General features: G+C 50.4%; 10 protein-coding genes across 10 annotated transcripts; 4 read left to right on the top strand and 6 right to left on the bottom strand.

Moving 5' to 3' along the window:
• Window positions 1-139: 139 nt before the first annotated feature.
• AA0111_g4608 (hypothetical protein) lies at window positions 140-1,324 on the top strand (the record flags this gene model as incomplete). The annotated part of the gene is made up of 1 exon (XM_028650630.1): window positions 140-1,324. One exon carries the CDS (start codon window positions 140-142, stop codon window positions 1,322-1,324), a length of 1,185 nt encoding a protein of 394 aa, XP_028507861.1.
• A 516-nt stretch (window positions 1,325-1,840) lies between these two features.
• On the bottom strand, window positions 1,841-2,462 carry AA0111_g4607 (hypothetical protein; the record flags this gene model as incomplete). The annotated part of the gene is made up of 2 exons (XM_028650629.1): window positions 1,841-2,390; window positions 2,446-2,462. The coding sequence occupies 2 exons, from the start codon at window positions 2,460-2,462 to the stop codon at window positions 1,841-1,843; spliced, it is 567 nt and encodes a 188-aa protein (XP_028507865.1).
• Window positions 2,463-3,011: 549 nt separating this feature from the next.
• On the bottom strand, window positions 3,012-4,047 carry AA0111_g4606 (hypothetical protein; the record flags this gene model as incomplete). The annotated part of the gene is made up of 2 exons (XM_028650628.1): window positions 3,012-3,669; window positions 4,004-4,047. 2 exons carry the CDS (start codon window positions 4,045-4,047, stop codon window positions 3,012-3,014), a joined length of 702 nt encoding a protein of 233 aa, XP_028507864.1.
• Window positions 4,048-4,720: 673 nt separating this feature from the next.
• On the bottom strand, window positions 4,721-5,163 carry AA0111_g4605 (hypothetical protein; the record flags this gene model as incomplete). The annotated part of the gene is made up of 2 exons (XM_028650627.1): window positions 4,721-4,920; window positions 5,019-5,163. The coding sequence occupies 2 exons, from the start codon at window positions 5,161-5,163 to the stop codon at window positions 4,721-4,723; spliced, it is 345 nt and encodes a 114-aa protein (XP_028508213.1).
• Window positions 5,164-5,822: 659 nt separating this feature from the next.
• Window positions 5,823-8,660, bottom strand: AA0111_g4604 (Ribonucleoside-diphosphate reductase large chain; the record flags this gene model as incomplete). The annotated part of the gene is made up of 3 exons (XM_028650626.1): window positions 5,823-8,375; window positions 8,427-8,584; window positions 8,642-8,660. 3 exons carry the CDS (start codon window positions 8,658-8,660, stop codon window positions 5,823-5,825), a joined length of 2,730 nt encoding a protein of 909 aa, XP_028507863.1.
• A 347-nt stretch (window positions 8,661-9,007) lies between these two features.
• On the top strand, window positions 9,008-9,812 carry AA0111_g4603 (hypothetical protein; the record flags this gene model as incomplete). Its single annotated transcript, XM_028650625.1, has 2 exons — window positions 9,008-9,223; window positions 9,273-9,812. The coding sequence occupies 2 exons, from the start codon at window positions 9,008-9,010 to the stop codon at window positions 9,810-9,812; spliced, it is 756 nt and encodes a 251-aa protein (XP_028508212.1).
• A 413-nt stretch (window positions 9,813-10,225) lies between these two features.
• On the top strand, window positions 10,226-11,004 carry AA0111_g4602 (hypothetical protein; the record flags this gene model as incomplete). The annotated part of the gene is made up of 2 exons (XM_028650624.1): window positions 10,226-10,275; window positions 10,323-11,004. The coding sequence occupies 2 exons, from the start codon at window positions 10,226-10,228 to the stop codon at window positions 11,002-11,004; spliced, it is 732 nt and encodes a 243-aa protein (XP_028508081.1).
• Window positions 11,005-11,300: 296 nt separating this feature from the next.
• AA0111_g4601 (hypothetical protein) lies at window positions 11,301-11,877 on the bottom strand (the record flags this gene model as incomplete). The annotated part of the gene is made up of 3 exons (XM_028650623.1): window positions 11,301-11,465; window positions 11,522-11,632; window positions 11,686-11,877. 3 exons carry the CDS (start codon window positions 11,875-11,877, stop codon window positions 11,301-11,303), a joined length of 468 nt encoding a protein of 155 aa, XP_028508080.1.
• Window positions 11,878-12,366: 489 nt separating this feature from the next.
• Window positions 12,367-13,157, top strand: AA0111_g4600 (hypothetical protein; the record flags this gene model as incomplete). Its single annotated transcript, XM_028650622.1, has 3 exons — window positions 12,367-12,544; window positions 12,659-12,963; window positions 13,023-13,157. The coding sequence occupies 3 exons, from the start codon at window positions 12,367-12,369 to the stop codon at window positions 13,155-13,157; spliced, it is 618 nt and encodes a 205-aa protein (XP_028508155.1).
• Window positions 13,158-14,399: 1,242 nt separating this feature from the next.
• On the bottom strand, window positions 14,400-15,206 carry AA0111_g4599 (hypothetical protein; the record flags this gene model as incomplete). The annotated part of the gene is made up of 1 exon (XM_028650619.1): window positions 14,400-15,206. The coding sequence occupies one exon, from the start codon at window positions 15,204-15,206 to the stop codon at window positions 14,400-14,402; it is 807 nt and encodes a 268-aa protein (XP_028507985.1).
• Between the last annotated feature and the right edge of the window lie 1,211 nt (window positions 15,207-16,417).

The raw sequence follows: 16,417 nt of genomic DNA, 5'->3' as shown, positions 1-16,417 counted from the left end.
ATAATGGCCACGGCTGAAGCTGCATCGAGACCCCATGGTACGGTGAACTAGCCCAGCACAGCCATTGCCTCAGACAACTACCCAAATTATTATATTCCCCTCATCACTTCCACTCTCGTTTGACCAAATTATGCTCAGCATGCTAACGCGATATAAAGACCGACACCCGCGCAAACGACCCTTTGCGGGTTGGATGAAGCGTCTTGCCAATCTCAAGCCCTCATCGTCCGACGCCCCAGGCAAAAAGGGCAACACCGTTAAGAAAGGCGCCGCGAAGAACAACCCCTATCCCGAGTCTGGCTACATCAACACCAATGTAGCCCCAGCCGACAACTCCTCCGTATCCACTCCCGCCACACAGCGATCGCATGACAGCTACACGTCCATCGAGGAGCCCGCAGCCGGACAGCGGCAAGGTGTAGAGAAGAGCAACAAGTCCACAGCACCTACCGTAGCCACAGTCCCTGAAACCGTGCACTCCACAAGATCAAAGGCAGAGACAGGCGGCAGCAACTTTGTCAACGGCGGCAGCACTTTCTCGTCGCCAAATGGCTCAGAACACTCCCTCACCACCACTCTGACGACAATACAATCAACCGCGCCCTCAAACGTCCTTAACCTTGGCCAGGCCCAGAACCAGAACAATGCGACAAGCTCAAGCGCCACGCCCGTCCACTTCTCGCATCAGTTCCCCGCGTCTCCGCCACCGTCAGCTATACCGCCGCATCTGGCGCCCCAGCAGCAGCCCAACTCATATCAGGGCGCTACCGCCAACAACATCCTGACCGACAACGCGTCTATCCTCACCCTCGCATCATCCTCGAAGCGTCGCCGTCGCAACTCCGTAGATACCAATGCTTCGATGCGAGCACTAGCCCCTTCGTCGCATTACGGAGGCAGTCGCGAGTCACTACCCCTTAGCGTGCTCTCAGCCAACCCAGACACCATATACTCGCCCTCCACCAGGCCAAGCAACGTCGGTGCTTTCGTAAATGCCGAGCGCGCGAGCGTCTACTCGGCGTCCGGTGTCACTGCGCCAGTACTACCCAGCGAGCGCAACAGCTACTATGCGACCAAACAAGCCGACGGACTCAGTGTGCGCAGTGGGCTCCTTGGCCACGGCCGCACTGATAGTATCAGCAGCATGCGCGCCACGCCTACCAGCCCACTCGCCAGCCCACGCGACCCCATGGGCCCCGCCAGAATCAGCCGAAAGAGCTCAGAGTGGAAAGACGCGAGGGAAGCAAGTGATGAGGATGAGGCGCCTACGAGCCCCATTGTTGAAGAGCGCGAGGATAAGCCGGCGCCGAATGCGCAGGTTTAGGTCCGATGGAAGAAGGCGCACCAGTGCTGAATTGTTACGATACGAAACCGAGATACCAACGTAGGCGTTGTGGGGTTGGGCTGTGTTACGATATTCGGAGTAATAGCATGGAAGGCAGGGGGGTTTATACTAGTGACTTGGATGGGAGGCGTTAGTATGGGGTGGGGTGCATGTGAGAATGCGCGGGCATACGGTTTACTGCTTCTTCATCTTATACCCTAGTATCGAATGGAGCTTTTTTTTCTTGTGATGTTGAGTGTCTGTGTCTTCTATAGGGGTGTTCATTTTCTTGTTCTAAGGTTCTAGTTTACACATGAGCAGCTCTTGCAAGAGGCGTGGATATGGTACCGAAACTATACGCTGGCTTTCCATCTTCTGCAAGTTTTCCTTGAGGACTTGTTGGGGTCGAGTTGCAAACAACTCAGCTCAATCAGCTCCCTTCATATAGAAATCCTCCAATTTGAACTCTTTAGATCCGATGTGGCGGTCTCGTAGCTCAGCAAACCTGACCATCACCTAAATAAAGAACTCTTTGGGTAGATCAAGGCGGCTCTGCGTTTCCACCTCGTTGTCGAGCGTCGTGGACCAGTACACGCATTGCGTTTCAACCATGAGTTCTAAGATCAGGCTGTCTTTTGGTAGGTTCTCATAGGCGAAGATGATCTGTTTGTACATTGCGCATTCACAATCAAAAATGTGGTCGATGAACAGATTATGAACGATGCGCTCGTAGTCTGCGATGAGGAATCGGTTTGCGAAGACGTATGCCTTGAGCAGCATCATGCCATACTCCACGTTGTAATCCGGACCTTCTGGGTCTACATCTGCATCGTAGATAACATCTCCGTGTTTTGGGAGTTGCTGCATGTACAACCAGTGCACGAAGGTCTTAAATACTCCAGCTTCGACGTCATCCAATGTTAGTCCTTCTTCTGCCTCTTTCCAGCGTCCATTGTAGGCAGCACGGAAGTACTCTGACTCGCGGCATAGGGCATCTTCATGAATCCTAAAGACTGTTTTGGCTGGCCCAACCTTGATGGCGACGACTTCTCCGGCGGTGGCTTCGCTATCAACCGTCAGTAGATGGACTTCGATTTGTCTTGCTGCTCATCTATACGTACGCAATGCCAGGTATCATCTTTGAAAGCTGCTAAGATCACAGACAATACGATGTGGTGGGGTTGGAATGCAAGAGTAGTGAGGGGAGTGGGTTAGAAGGCAAGCTTAAATATGCATGCCAGAATCGTAATTGCAGTGAAAGTAAAACATGAAGACAATTTCGGAAGGCTCCTACTCGTGGTAAATGAAGCGACATTATTCGGTCGCACCTTCGCTATCAAAAGTGAATACTATTGCTAAAGCACAATGTACAGGCGTTCTGAAAAAAGGCTATTTCACTTCGTTGGTGCAAGTTCTCTAACGTCTGGAGGAAAAGGTAATCTTAAGTCGGTGAACAGTAGCAATGGACGTGGTAACAAGGCTTTTCATCTCATGATTGCATCCTCCGAAGTGGACCAGAGACATGACGTGATTTGGAAAATAACTCTCGATAGCTTTTCCGATACGAGAAAGAACTTGTTCGATAAACCATGGCTGACAACACGCTTAGGAATATACTCACGTATATTGTTGATATTCTTACTAGTCTAATAACGAAAACTCCGCGTATATCTTCAGAGTAGACGTTCTACATGTAGTAATCACAAGCTTTCAACTTGTCGTCTGTCGTCTTCAACGTCTTCAACACACTCTGTCTCAGCATGTAAGCGACAAGGAATTCGTGTGGTAGTTGTGGTAGCAGCTGCTTTTCCTCTTCATTATCATCTTCCGCATTCCAGGCAAGACACTGTAGGTCCACCGTCATAGAAAGGACCGGATTACCTTCTGGCAAGTTGCTGAAACTCCAGATGATGGTTTTGTATGCAGCGCTGAAGGCCGGCTCTCCCTTTCCTGGGAAGTGACCATCAACGAACACGTTGTGTGACAGACGATGGAAATCCGGTGCAAAAAACCGATCGCCAAAGATACAAGACTTTAGCAATAGTATGCCCCAGTGAGAATACTCAGAGTCTTCGCTTGCTAGTTGAGCATCTGTTCCGGCGGCCTGTAGTAGAAGGGACATGTCCTTTGGGAGCTCCTGTGTGTACAACCAGTGAACGAAAAGGTTGAATACTTCGATCTCGACATCCTCTAGTGTCAGACCCTTGTCTGACTCTTGCCAGAGTCCGTTGAATGCGACTCGGAAATACTCTGAGTGATGACAGATGAGATCTTTATAAATGCTGTACCGCTTTCTCGTGGGACCGATGAAGACCGTGACCATCTCGCCATTCGCCGCGGCGCTGCTAGTCCTGTTAGTACATACACCTCATACAAGGAAAAATCCAGACAGACGCAGAAATAACAAGCTCTAGCTTACAGCCTACATTACCTTCTAATATGAGAACTTGTAAAGATTAATAACATTGCAGTCTTCTACGTTTTCTACCTATATCTACATGCACCCCACATGCTCTTTTGTAGTTGGAAGGGAAAGTTTTTTCTTCTCTTCGATACAGTGCACATGTATACTGCTAACCAGTCGTACTGGAGCACAATAAGAAACATTAGGTACTAATGTATCTGTCGTGTTGACAAAAACGCGCTTGAAAGGAATATGAGAAATCAACATGTACTTACCCGAGTATGGGTGCGACCTGACGGATCTTGGGCTTTTCAGGCATGGAGTCGATCTTCGATACTTGCGGTGATTGAGAAAGCCAGGAGAGATTATTGTCGAAGAAAAACATTGGTATACCTATGGATAGACAGTAGCAATCTTACCAGAAGGGAAAGCAGGATTGCAATGGATTTTTTTTAGTTGTGTGAAACTGATAGTTGTCCTTAAATACATCCAGGGAGGGCCAGTACCATGGAATGAAGTGTAAAGCAACCACAGTACGGCATCCCATCAGCCAGCTAGTCACACGAACCACGCGAGAAACTGGAACTTCTCCTATACAATCCGAAGTAGTGGCCATCACATCCAATAACCTCAAAGGCCAAATGACACCCGTCCTGCCACATCACGACCTCTTATGCCCAATTAACTAGATGCGATTGCTTGCCTTATCTTACACTCCGACCTTTCCTCGCACACTACACATAATTCTTATTAGGGTAAATGTCAAGGTTGTGTAAGCGCGGTATGTGGAAGCCAGTGGGTAACTCAGTATTGGGCCGTTCCCTATCGGTATATGTGTCTTAAGTATATCGTCTTCTGGCTCTTGGTACTTGCCGAGATATGGTACGACAAAGAAGGAAGGAGATTGAAGTAGAGTTCTCGAACCTGAGGAGTAGTTAAAAAGGTGGCGATTTGGGCAACATCTTCCTCACTACCGCTCCGCAAACTCCAGACTACAAAGCCTTCCTAAGAGCACTCTTGAATGGAATAATTTGCGCCTCATCCACATTCCACACGCCATCCTTGACATATTGATCCTGCTTTAGCCTCTCGACAACCTCCTCTCTCGTCTTGGCTCCAATGAGGCACGCTGAGCCTTTCATCTTGGGAGGGTTCGTATCGCCTTCTTTGATGGGTTCTTCGAGCATTGCTCCTGTGGAAATAAAAGTATCAGCTTTGGACGATTGTCATGTTTACTGAGGGAGACCACAGGACAAGACGAGATGATAGAGAGTATGTGAGAAGACATACCACCCCATAACCACATATCCTCCCTATCGGCCTTGAGTCCCTCCAAATGTTTCGGCCGGCTCGCAATACGCTTCTGCAGCGCACCCGCATGGTCGGGTACAATGACGAGCCATTCTTGTAGTGGAGCACCGGTTGATGATGCCATTGTGCGTTGCTGGAACTTCGATGCAGATCTTAGTGGTGTTGCGAAGGAAGATGTGAGAGGACGGAGGGAGCGGAGGGCGAGCATATATATCGTAGCTGGCAGGTAAGAGGAGGGCGTGTGGGGCTACGGTAGTTGGAGCTTGGGGAGAGCTGTGACGAGATACGATGTTAGCTTCTTGGTTGGAGGAATTCCTTGACGAAGTATACGTACAGGAGCTCCACTTGGTTTATATCAACGAGCTTTGATGAGACGAGCGGTGCAGTATGTACTTCCAAGGGCGCGGGTGGTTGTAGGGCGCAATGTGGGGAAGATGTAGCTTTCGGTCGGAATTGAGCCGCGGCTTTCGGAACAAGTCGCGCTATAGTAACAACAGCATGGGGAACTTGCCTGAGGACATCACGCATGTACGGAAAGGCTCATGTGTACGTACAAACATACGTATTCGCTACACATACTACGGCTCGACGATAAACGCATTCAAACTCATGAACTCATGCCTCCTTAGGTTGATCCAAATGATACCTACCCCTAAAAACCATCAACGCCTTGTTGCATTCCCGAAGACCCAATGGCAGAAAAGCACGCTCGGGCAAACCGTAATTATCACGTAACAGCGACGCTTTTAACATCGCCCACTGCAGACATGCGCATCGGTGCGCCTAACCACTGCACATGACGCAGGACTCGGGGTTCTCTATTGAGCAAGCGAGGACAGCGTCGGCGTAGATGTCACCATCCCGTGCCTCACTGTCGTCCTTCGAGTCCTCTTCCTGTGGGTCCTTCTTGGCCACCTCTTCATCGGGCTTGGAAACGGCATCAGCAGCAACCATCTTTGGGCTATCGCCCTCCTCCACGTCAGCCTTGAATGGCTTGCTTGCGAGGGCGTTCCGGTCCTCTGAGACTGGCAGCGGGGTAGCAACTGGTGTGGAAACACCATTCTCCTCAGCCTCCGTCTTGGTCTCGCCGTTGGTGGGCTTGATGGCGTACATCGGACGAGGTGCCGATGATGGAGTCTGGGAAGCGGTGACAGGCGAGTGTCGGATAGCCTCAGGCTGGAATCCGGGTTGCTTTCGTACCTTGGGCAGGGCTTTGGCAATGTTTGTGTCTGCAACCTTGAGTGCCTCTTGGTCGACAGTGAATTGAATGGGAGCCGAGGCAGCCATGGTACGGAGGTAGTACATGCCAGTCTTCAGACCAGCCTTCCAGCCAGCAAAGTGCATAGAAGTGATCTTGCCCATAGTAGGCTCCTTCATGTGGATGTTTAGCGACTGAGACTGGTCAATGAAAGCACCACGGTCAGCGGCCATCTCAATGATCCTTCGCTGCGAGATCTCCCAGACGGTCTTGTAAAGGGTCTTTGTCTCCTCAGGGATGTTGGGAATCCTGGCAATCGAACCTCCATCGGCGATGATACGGTTCTTCATGTTCTCAGACCACAGACCCATGTCGACAAGGTCCTTGAGCAACCATGGGTTGACAACCTGGAACTCACCAGCGAGGACACGGCGGGAATAGATGTTGGAGGGGTATGGCTCGAAGCACTCATTGTTGCCCAGAATCTGTGAAGTGGAGGCAGTTGGCATGGGGGCAATGAGCAGCGAGTTGCGTACACCGTGCTCAGCAATCTTCTCCTTCAGAGACGCCCAGTCCCAGAGGTCAGTAGGTGTGACATTCCACATATCGTACTGGAGGATACCCTGGGATACGGGAGATCCTTCGTAGGTCTTGTAAGGGCCAAGTTCCTTTGCGATGTCGCATGAGGAAGTGAGAGCAGCATGGTAGATGGTCTCGAAGATTTGGATGTTGAGCTTCTTAGCTTCGTCTGACTCGAAAGGAAGGCGAAGTGCGAGGAAGGCATCGGCAAGACCTTGAACACCCATACCGATGGGTCGGTGGCGGAAGTTGCTGCGGCGTGCCTCTTCGACAGGGTAGTGGTTGACCTCGATAATCTTGTTCAAGTTGCGGGTGACGACCTGTGTGACTTCGTGGAGCTTCTTGAAGTCAAACACGCCGGCCTTGTAGTCGACAAAAGAAGGCAGGGCAAGAGAAGCCAAGTTGCAAACAGCGACCTCATCAGGAGCGGTGTACTCCACAATCTCAGTGCACAGGTTGGAGCTGCGGATGGTACCGAGGTTCTTCTGGTTGCTCTTGCGGTTGCAAGCGTCCTTGTACAGCATAAAGGGGTTACCAGTCTCGGTCTGTGCCTCAAGGATGGCGTACCAAAGCTTTTGTGCGCGAACAGTCTCGCGACCCTTGTTCTGCTTTTCGTAGCTCTCGTACAGAGCTTCGAATTCTTCACCGTAGACATCGGCGAGGCCAGGGCACTCGTTCGGGCACATCAGTGTCCAGTTGCCGTTGTCTTGGACACGCTTCATGAAGAGGTCAGGAATCCACAGAGCGTAGAAGAGATCGCGAGCGCGGACCTCCTCCTTGCCGTGGTTCTTGCGCAGGTCAAGGAAGCCAAAGACGTCAGCGTGCCATGGCTCTAGGTAGATGGCGAAGGCACCTGGACGCTTGTTGCCACCCTGGTCGACATAGCGAGCAGTGTTGTTGTATACACGGAGCATGGGAATGAGACCGTTAGATGTTCCGTTAGTGCCACCGATGTATGAGCCAGTAGCACGAATGCGGTGCACGTTGAGGCCAATACCGCCAGCGGTCTTGGAGATCAACGCACAGGTCTTGAGTGTGTCGTAAATGCCGTCGATACTGTCCTCCTTCATGTCGATGAGGAAGCATGACGACATTTGCGGTGATGGTGTGCCCGCGTTGAACAACGTCGGCGAGGCGTGTGTGAAGTACTTTTGAGACATGTAGTCGTAGGTCTCGATGGCTTTCTCGATGTCCTCACCGTGAATGCCAACAGCAACACGCATGAGCATGTGTTGTGGGCGCTCGGCGACCTTGCCGTTTATGCGGAGGAGATATGAGCGCTCAAGTGTCTTGAAACCGAAGAACTGGTAGTTGAAGTCACGGTCGTAGACGATAGCCGAGTTGAGCTCGTCTTGGTGTTCCATTATGACCTTGTAGATGTGATCAGAGATCATGGGTTGTCTCTTTCCGTTCTTGGGGTTGACATAGTTGTACAGATCTTCTACAACGAGAGAGAATTGCTTCTTTGTCTGCTTGTGGAGATTTGATACAGCGATACGCGCAGCGAGGATTGCGTAATCGGGATGTGTGGTGGTCATGTAGGCTGCGGTCTCAGCGGCCTGTCTCTTTGTTAGACGTTTTCATGGTATGAGACGCGTTCAAGAGCGTACCAAGTCGTCTAGCTGGACGGTGTTAACACCCTGGTAGACACCAGAAATGACCTTCATTGTGATAGCAGCGGGGTCAACATGGTCCGGGTCAAGGCCGTAACATAGCCTTGACACTCGTGCTGTGATCTTGTCGAACTGCACGCGTTCCTTGCGTCCATCTGAAGTCGACTATTAGCGGTGAAGATTTGCAGCGGTGAAGGACAGGCAGTACATACCACGCTTGAGAACGAACATGTTGAATTAGAAAAGTAGTAGAGGGGTATCTGGGAGTGGGTATCGTGAAGAACGGGTGTATGGGAAGAGTGTGCAGGAGTGAGGGGTGGATGGATGCAGGCACACACTTATAACGCGTTTCTTCTCTTTACGCGTCCCGTCGCGTTGCTTGGGCCACGGATCGGATTAGTGCTAAAGTGCTTGCTGCTTGTGTAAGCCGTGCAGGGATGTGGGGTCGGGGAAACGACGGCCGATGCCCGAACTTTTCGCGGGCCATGGTATCGCAGACGGCAAGACGCTGAGGTGCCGCAGCGACACCAGGACGCCCTCCACACCCTCCCCGGCCTATACAGAACCAATTGCCCGTCATGGCAGGCGGTCACATGAAATACCGCCACCTCAGTCGGTCGTCGTCGCATCGCCAGGCACTCCTGCGAAACCTCGTCACATCGCTCTTCAAGCACGAAACGATTGCGACAACATGGCACAAGGCGAAGGAAGCCCAGCGGTTAGCCGAGAAGCTGATTACCCTGGGGAAGAAGAACACAGAGGCGACACGGCGGAGAGCGACGCAGATATTCTACGTACGACACGCCAAGAGCATCCACCAAGAGCGCATACTGACAATGTCAGGAACCAAATGAAATGGTACCCAAGCTATTCGGCCCCATAAGGAAGCGCTACGAAGCCAGACCCGGCGGCTACACTCGAGTCCTCCGTATTGAGCCCATGAAAGAAGACCAGGCCGAATCCGCCATCCTCGAACTCGTAGACGGACCAAAAGACATGCGCTTCGCCATGACCGCAAAAACACTAGCGAGGAGACCAACAAACTTAGGGTTGAGCCCGGGCATCACAATGCATGTCAAGAAGGTCACACAGTTTCGCAAGGATGGTGTGGAGGGCCTGCGGAAAATGGTTCAGTCACTACGGAAACTACATGCCAAGGGTGTGGATGAGAGGATATTACCTGCGCCTAAGAAGGTATACCCGGAGACTCAGATGAAGAGGGAGATGCACTATCCCGAGGAGGTTGACAGTGGCAAGTACCCGAACAAGATTATGCGAGTCGGAAAGTCAATGAAAGTGACGTCGAGAGCGAAGCCAAGAGTGAAGCCGAGGGCAAAGGTAGCAGAGGAGAGTAAGAAGCAAGAACACCTGATCAAAGAGTAGGATTATGCCAACAGATGAAGAAGTGGCTATCACGAGGCCTCTGTAGTAAATGTGTAAATGTACAACATATCCATATCCAACACTGCATCAACACGAATCAAGAGGTTGGCTCTTTACCACACTACTCACGATACTCTGCATGTTTTGCGAGATTGGAGGGCCAATCGACAATTCCTCTCTCACCTGGCTCAAGTGATTGCTCATATATGCGCTCGAGTCATCAAGGTGACCAAGGTCTCGGGGTTTAGTGTGTGGTAACGAGTAGTGAAGCACTTTCTTATTTGGTCAAACACCAAGGTGAGCACGGTAGTGACTCCAAAATAAGGCAGATTAGCAGTCTATAAGAGGGAACCTATTTGAGCTTGTCTACTTTCTCCCTCCATCCACTCTCCACAACCTGTTCGGTAGCCAATATGTCGTCAAGCAACCAAGACCATTGTGAACAGAAAAGACCGCGTATATCGTAAGTCCTTGTGCATATGATTTTCACGCTTCACTAATCTCCTGTAGAGCCCACAACGCCACTTTTGCCAAGGTCGTCGTTGGTCCCGAAGCACTAACTTTCAATGTGCACCTCGATCTGCTTATCCATCATTCGCCCTTCTTCCGCGCTGCCCTTACAGGATCCTTCAAAGAAGCCGACGAGAAGCTCGTTACCCTCCCCGATACTGCTAGCAACACTTTTGAGCTGTTTGTCCACTGGCTTTATTACCAACGACTTCCTGTCGAGACAGACTCATCCGAGCTATTTGCACTTTATGACGACGCTGAGGATGATGAAGTTCTGTATGAGAGCCTCGTCTCTCTATACATCTTCTGTGACAAGTACGACGTACCCGGACTGAAGAGGGAGTGCCTCGATACACTCTTCTCTGAGATTACCGATCATCACTGTCTACCCCAATTCAATATTGTCCAGCGCACGTTCAGTAACTTGGAAACAGACCAAGATCCACTCTGTCGTTTCTTGGTCGAGTATTACTGTTATTACAGTGATGAAAGCCTCTGGGCATTGAAGGATGTTCAAGACCTACCTTGGACGTTTAAGGCAAAGGTCATGGCTCAATACGCTAACATGGCGTTTGGTGGCCGCGATGCTTATTCACTTGAGTTGTGTAAGTACCATGACCATGCAACAAGCAAGGAAAGGAAAAAGTGTGAAAAGAAGAGAGAGAAGACTGAGAAGGAATAAAAAACGACGCTGTATTCCTGGGGATGATTCTCAAGTGACATTGGTTTGTAATGTGTGCTTCACCGTCGGAGACTGTTTGGCAACAGCGATAAATTTGGATGGTGAAATAGCTTGGTTGGACTGCACTTGAGTTTGGTGGCTTCGATATTTTATCATGAACTTTAATCATAAATGTGTCTCTTTCTTCTTCGGTTTCAAGTGCTTTCGATACGCGCCAGCTGATAACAATGTCGGTAGGCTGATCGCCGTCTTTCCCGCCGTAACGAAGGGTAATTGTTGACCTACTATTCATATTATCACACACTCGTAAATACTCCATTCTGATAGTCGACAACAATTGCCTTCTCCAGTGCCGTGCTTGCCGCCTCCTTGAAAGCCTTGTGAACGGGATCATCATCAACGTAGTAGTCACGATCTTCGATGGAATGAAACTGCAGGACGAAAGCGTGGGTGATGCCGTTCTGGTGGGCGATGTCAGATTATCGATGATTCCAACACTTTCATCGGTGTTGAATACCTGCAGATTTTCAGTCGAGATATCTTTCCCACCCGAAATCGATACAATGTATGGCCTCAGCGTAGTTGGATGTATGCATGCCTTCTTCAGTCCGAAGAATTGCGCAACCACCTAAAACGTGGCCTCAGCGTTGCTCATCAGCGTTAGTCTTGCGAGCATCTAACCTCTTTGACAGCGAATTTGCTTGTGCCGTCTTTGAATTGGAACAGCACGATATGCGTGGTGTACGGAATAACCGGGCCATGCGGTCCAAAGAAGTACTCTGCGAGCGAATGGCCAAGAGTGCGTGAGAAGAGTATGAGGCCTGTAGCTAAAAGCAGGCAGAATACGAGCCCGAAAGCTCTCTTTGGTATCATCATGCCGCTAGGAGATAGCTCCGTCGAGGGCGTGGAGTTGGCAGTTGGGTCAAAAGCAAAGATATGCGCTCACTGTGCTGCAAAACACCGAGCGAAAGCGCATTGGCAGCGGCGCGACCAGGATAGAAGGAACATGATCCCCCTCCCCGACGCAAAGGCAAGGTGTACCTGTCGAGGCAACCGAGGGGGATGCGAGCGCTAAATCCTTGGGAGCTGTCGAGCGAATAGCCTGTAGCCGCAAATTGCTGGCAGACGGGGTAGTGGGTCAAAGCTCCCTGCCTGCTCCACCTCCAAAGTGGCCCGCGGGTGACGTACCTGAATGAAAGGCATGCGAAGGAAGCACGTCGAAAGGCGAAAAGCCAGTCTTTGGCCGCGTTATGTCCATGCTAAATTCAACTATGGCGTACAATCCAGACCCGCTCCAGGGCAAGTGGATAGACTTGCGTCAATTGGGACGGCTGAAGCCAGGTTCTGGCTCGATTGCCCACCATGAGTGGGGCCTTGGCATCTACGTCATACGAATGTCAGGTGCAGGCCAACGCTGCGGCTACGACTACAAAAGAGCTCGCATTCCTTGTCTCCTGCAAACCATCACCACAAGCAAATTCACTCACCCCATCACCTCATCCAAAAACACAAATCTTCATCACAATGGCTTCTCTCCACTGTAAGTATGCTCAAGTCAATGGACAAGCTGCTGCCCGCACTTGCACAAGCAATTGCGCAATGTTTGGCAGCATTGGCATCATAATACAACAGTCTAGCTAACAATTGACCTCAGACCTCCCTCCCGTCAAGCCCTCTGCCATCGCTCTCGGCACGGCCTTCAACCACGCTGTCTCCCTCGCCGTCCTTGGACCCGTCTTCGGTGACGCATACCGCCGCGCGCAGCAGGCTAACTCCAAGGAGGAGTACTTCCACACCAAGGAGGCCGCTACCGCTGCCGCATCGTGGGGTAGCTCTATCCTCGGCTCTGGTATCCAGGCCTACGGTGTCGGTGCTCTGATCAACGCTACCGGAACTCTTACCTACAAGGGTGCTGCTTACCTCGGTTCCCTCATCTTCTTCGCTTCCGCCGCTCCCTCAGTACGTCATCCTACATGTCAACCAAAGTCTTCGAATATACGCTAACATTGGCCCAATAGATCGTCTCCCAGGTCGTCACCGAGAAGCGTCCCATGGACACCATCGCCGTCGGCGCTGTTGCCCGCGTCCTCGAGACTGTCGGCCTCAGCTTGTTCCTCACCTACTGGGGAACCCGCACCAACCCCTTCGACTAAGCGTCTCGCCCTATAGTGGTAGAGGAGTTTAGGGATTCTCATCTTTGGCGGTTTAGATTGATTGCTTCAGTCAGCGAACGATGCAGATGATATAAGCTAGCAAAAAGCTTAAAAGGGCTTGCTTGCATTACGATGTAATATACCTCAATGAAGGAAATAATTCACGCTACTACCTTTGATGATGGATTGTGATGTTGTCTTTCCAGCTTTTTACATTGTGCTTCCCAGTATGTTGTCTCGCCATGGGCTTGGGCAGTTGTCCAGAAAACATCTGTCACTGCGCAACAACCTTTCTTTGAAGAAATTATTCTTGCACAATGTTAGTGACCTCGACTTTGAGTCAACAGCATCTGGAATGATAGCAGTCGTTTGCTATCTGTGATTGCCATTGGTGTTGGGAAATTGATATGGTTACTTTCTATACACTACGGTTTGCAAGATGTATGAATCTATCGACATAATTTTGAAGTCATTGAAAAGGACTATGCTCTATTAATGTTGTGTAACACTGCTACGAAGCGACGGAAAAGAGCTTGATACAGTCTTACTACTGTGGGATAAGCTTCGATGCCAATTCAGTGTAATAACGTTGCTAGAGAGCTTAGCATGATAATCTTGATGCAAGTATGATTTCCCAGAAACTGTGCATCGGCTACATGCAGCTGTAGATTCGTGAAGGCCAGACTCGTGTCGAATGTCGAGCCATTGTGCTAAAGACAGTACTCAGGTCTCATGATACACGACATAGTCATCGAGTACAAAGGAGTGATTGGTTCTTTTTCGACTCAAAAAGGCAGGATTCATGGTCACGATTGGTACCAGATTGCACGAAGGGTGCATAAAGCAAAGACTGTGCGTCATGGTTATCCTTTTGGAATCTTGTAGTAATTGCGTCGTTCTGATGTCCGTCTGACTACATGAAGTTGTGACACCAAGATCTCGATGTCATGGAACTTGGATGTACCTCAAAGCCATAGGCAGTTTTTCGAAGGCAATTTTGTAAGCCATTCCTGCCCCTGCTTCCAGGGATGGATATCATGGCATTACGCGCTGTAGACTCGACACGGGGTATATGCCATTGGTAAGGTAGTCTTTCGTAATATGAGCTCCAGATGCCTCCATGACACAAATCACTCCATTCTTGCAGGCTCGTTCTCATACTGAAACGATAGTATGCATCCCCATTGCTTGTCCTTTGACGTTGCGGATCCGATATTGCAAGCCTCGCTCCATGGCTTTGTATCACCCTCTCCTCCCGGCCGCCTCAAGCAAACCCGACACAGTCGTAACTCTATACCCTCTCCTCTTCAATTCTGGCAACACCTTTCTCAACATCGGCGCCGTCCACTCTCTCCGATCATGGCAGATGATAATGCTGCCCGGTCGAACCATACTAAGTATATGCCTCGCGTTTACACTAGGATAACCAATTTGAGGATCATGGGGATACACACTACCCAACACCATCTGGTACTCCATTTCCTTGATTTGCGCCCTCATCCTCGTGCTGAAGAAACCAGACCCAGGTCTAAAGTAGCGCGGTGGATGCGGCTTCCCCACCGCGTCGTAAGTGCCGTTGATATATCCTTCTACCTGAGTGACCTCTGCGTAAAGGGCTTCAGGGCTCAAAGAACGAGATGGCTCGTCGTGCATAGCGTGGTTCCCTAGTTCCATGCCACTTTTCACAAGACGCTGAAGTGCATCTTCTCTTCCACGCACCTGCCCACCGATAACGAAAAATGTCGCATGCGCTTCATAGTCCTCTAGTACTTGAAGAATCTCACGCGTGTACTCTGACGGCGCATCATCAATGGTCAATGCAATGACTTTCTCTCCTCCTTTTGCTCTAGGTAAAGGCACGTGCCACAGTACGTCAGGCCACCTCCGTTGGAAATATCGGATCAAGACATTCGGCGGCTTGTAGATGACGTAAAAAGGCAAGATGAAAGTTACCACCACGAAGACGATGAGGAACATGGTGTACATGCGTCGCCGACGCGCGGCTCGGGTAGTGGGTAGGCGGAAGATGCGCAGAGGAAGGCGGGGCATGGTATGCCTGTGTGTGCTGCGATTACAGGGACAGCAGATTTCATTGTCGTGAGCGAACGCCGAAATTAGATGTCATGATGTCGAAGGGTTGCGCAATATCGCGGAGTTGAAGATACGTGGGTGAGGCTTGTGGAGTGGTTGTCGTGGATCAAAGGGGTTAGGGGCATCCGCAGGGATGTACCATTCGGTCTAGCGTAGACACGTGCAAGCGTGGTTTTGGCGAAATTCGCAGCGCGCGAAGTTTTCTTCTCTTCTGTACAACTCTCTAGCTACCTACGCAAACTGCTGTGCTCATCAGCGTTTCGCGTTGCACTGACGCGTATGCGTGTGCCACTGCTTGGACTTTATGCGCATGTTCTATAGCCACGACTATGTGCTTACGACGTTTTCTAATGTTTGAAACGATCTACGCGCAATAACCTTGCCTATACATCAATCAGCATTTCTATCTTCTATAGATTCAGGAACCAATTTGTCACGCTTATTCGAACAGTATCAACTTCGATATAAGCCCTCTAAGAATGTTCCAAGAACGACACCGTGAGCGTTTAATTGACCTGGCTGCCTTTCATTTGTGGCTACTCGGGTCTCATTGCGCCCATACATCCCTTCCCAAGCTCTTTCGTCCTGGGATATGATATAGTGTAACAACGACGTTGCGTATTTGGAGGCCTTCGCATTGCTGAGATAGACCGGCACGGCTCCTGGTACATCCGGCACCCGAATACCATATGTGTCCGTGGTTGTGCACGTCCGATGACACGATAACATGCTACCAGCGTATCCGCTACCGCTATAATGATAGGAGAGCCTTGGCTATGGCTGTATACGACCGCGGTAGAATTACAGGCACGGCCACTCCACCCACATTGTGTTCATCGTTCCTCGAAAGGATATCCTTGGACATGCAGTCACAGCTAACATCATCTCAGCATTCCATATTGGTCCGATGCAGCCGATCTCATTTCAGCACATTACCAATTCTGTGAATAGTTAACGGCCATGTCTCAACTCGTATGTGGTGGTCTATATGCTATTCTCAATAAGTGAGGCATTGCTTTACCGTATTTGGACTTTCTCCGCGTTCCCAGTGATGTGACGTCTTTGCTCAATGTATAAACTTTTAGCCCCCGTCAATGCTGTTGTACCGTTGAGACACATCAATTTCCCAGATGCCCGACTTCGGCAGTTCGTCACAATTGCAGCCATGC

Source organism: Alternaria arborescens (genome assembly GCF_004154835.1).
Source record: "Alternaria arborescens strain FERA 675 chromosome Unknown contig_8, whole genome shotgun sequence".
NCBI classification, from domain to species: domain Eukaryota; kingdom Fungi; phylum Ascomycota; class Dothideomycetes; order Pleosporales; family Pleosporaceae; genus Alternaria; species Alternaria arborescens.
The sequence above is the reverse complement of the archived record's forward strand: the minus strand, read 5'-3'. Positions and strand labels throughout refer to the sequence as shown.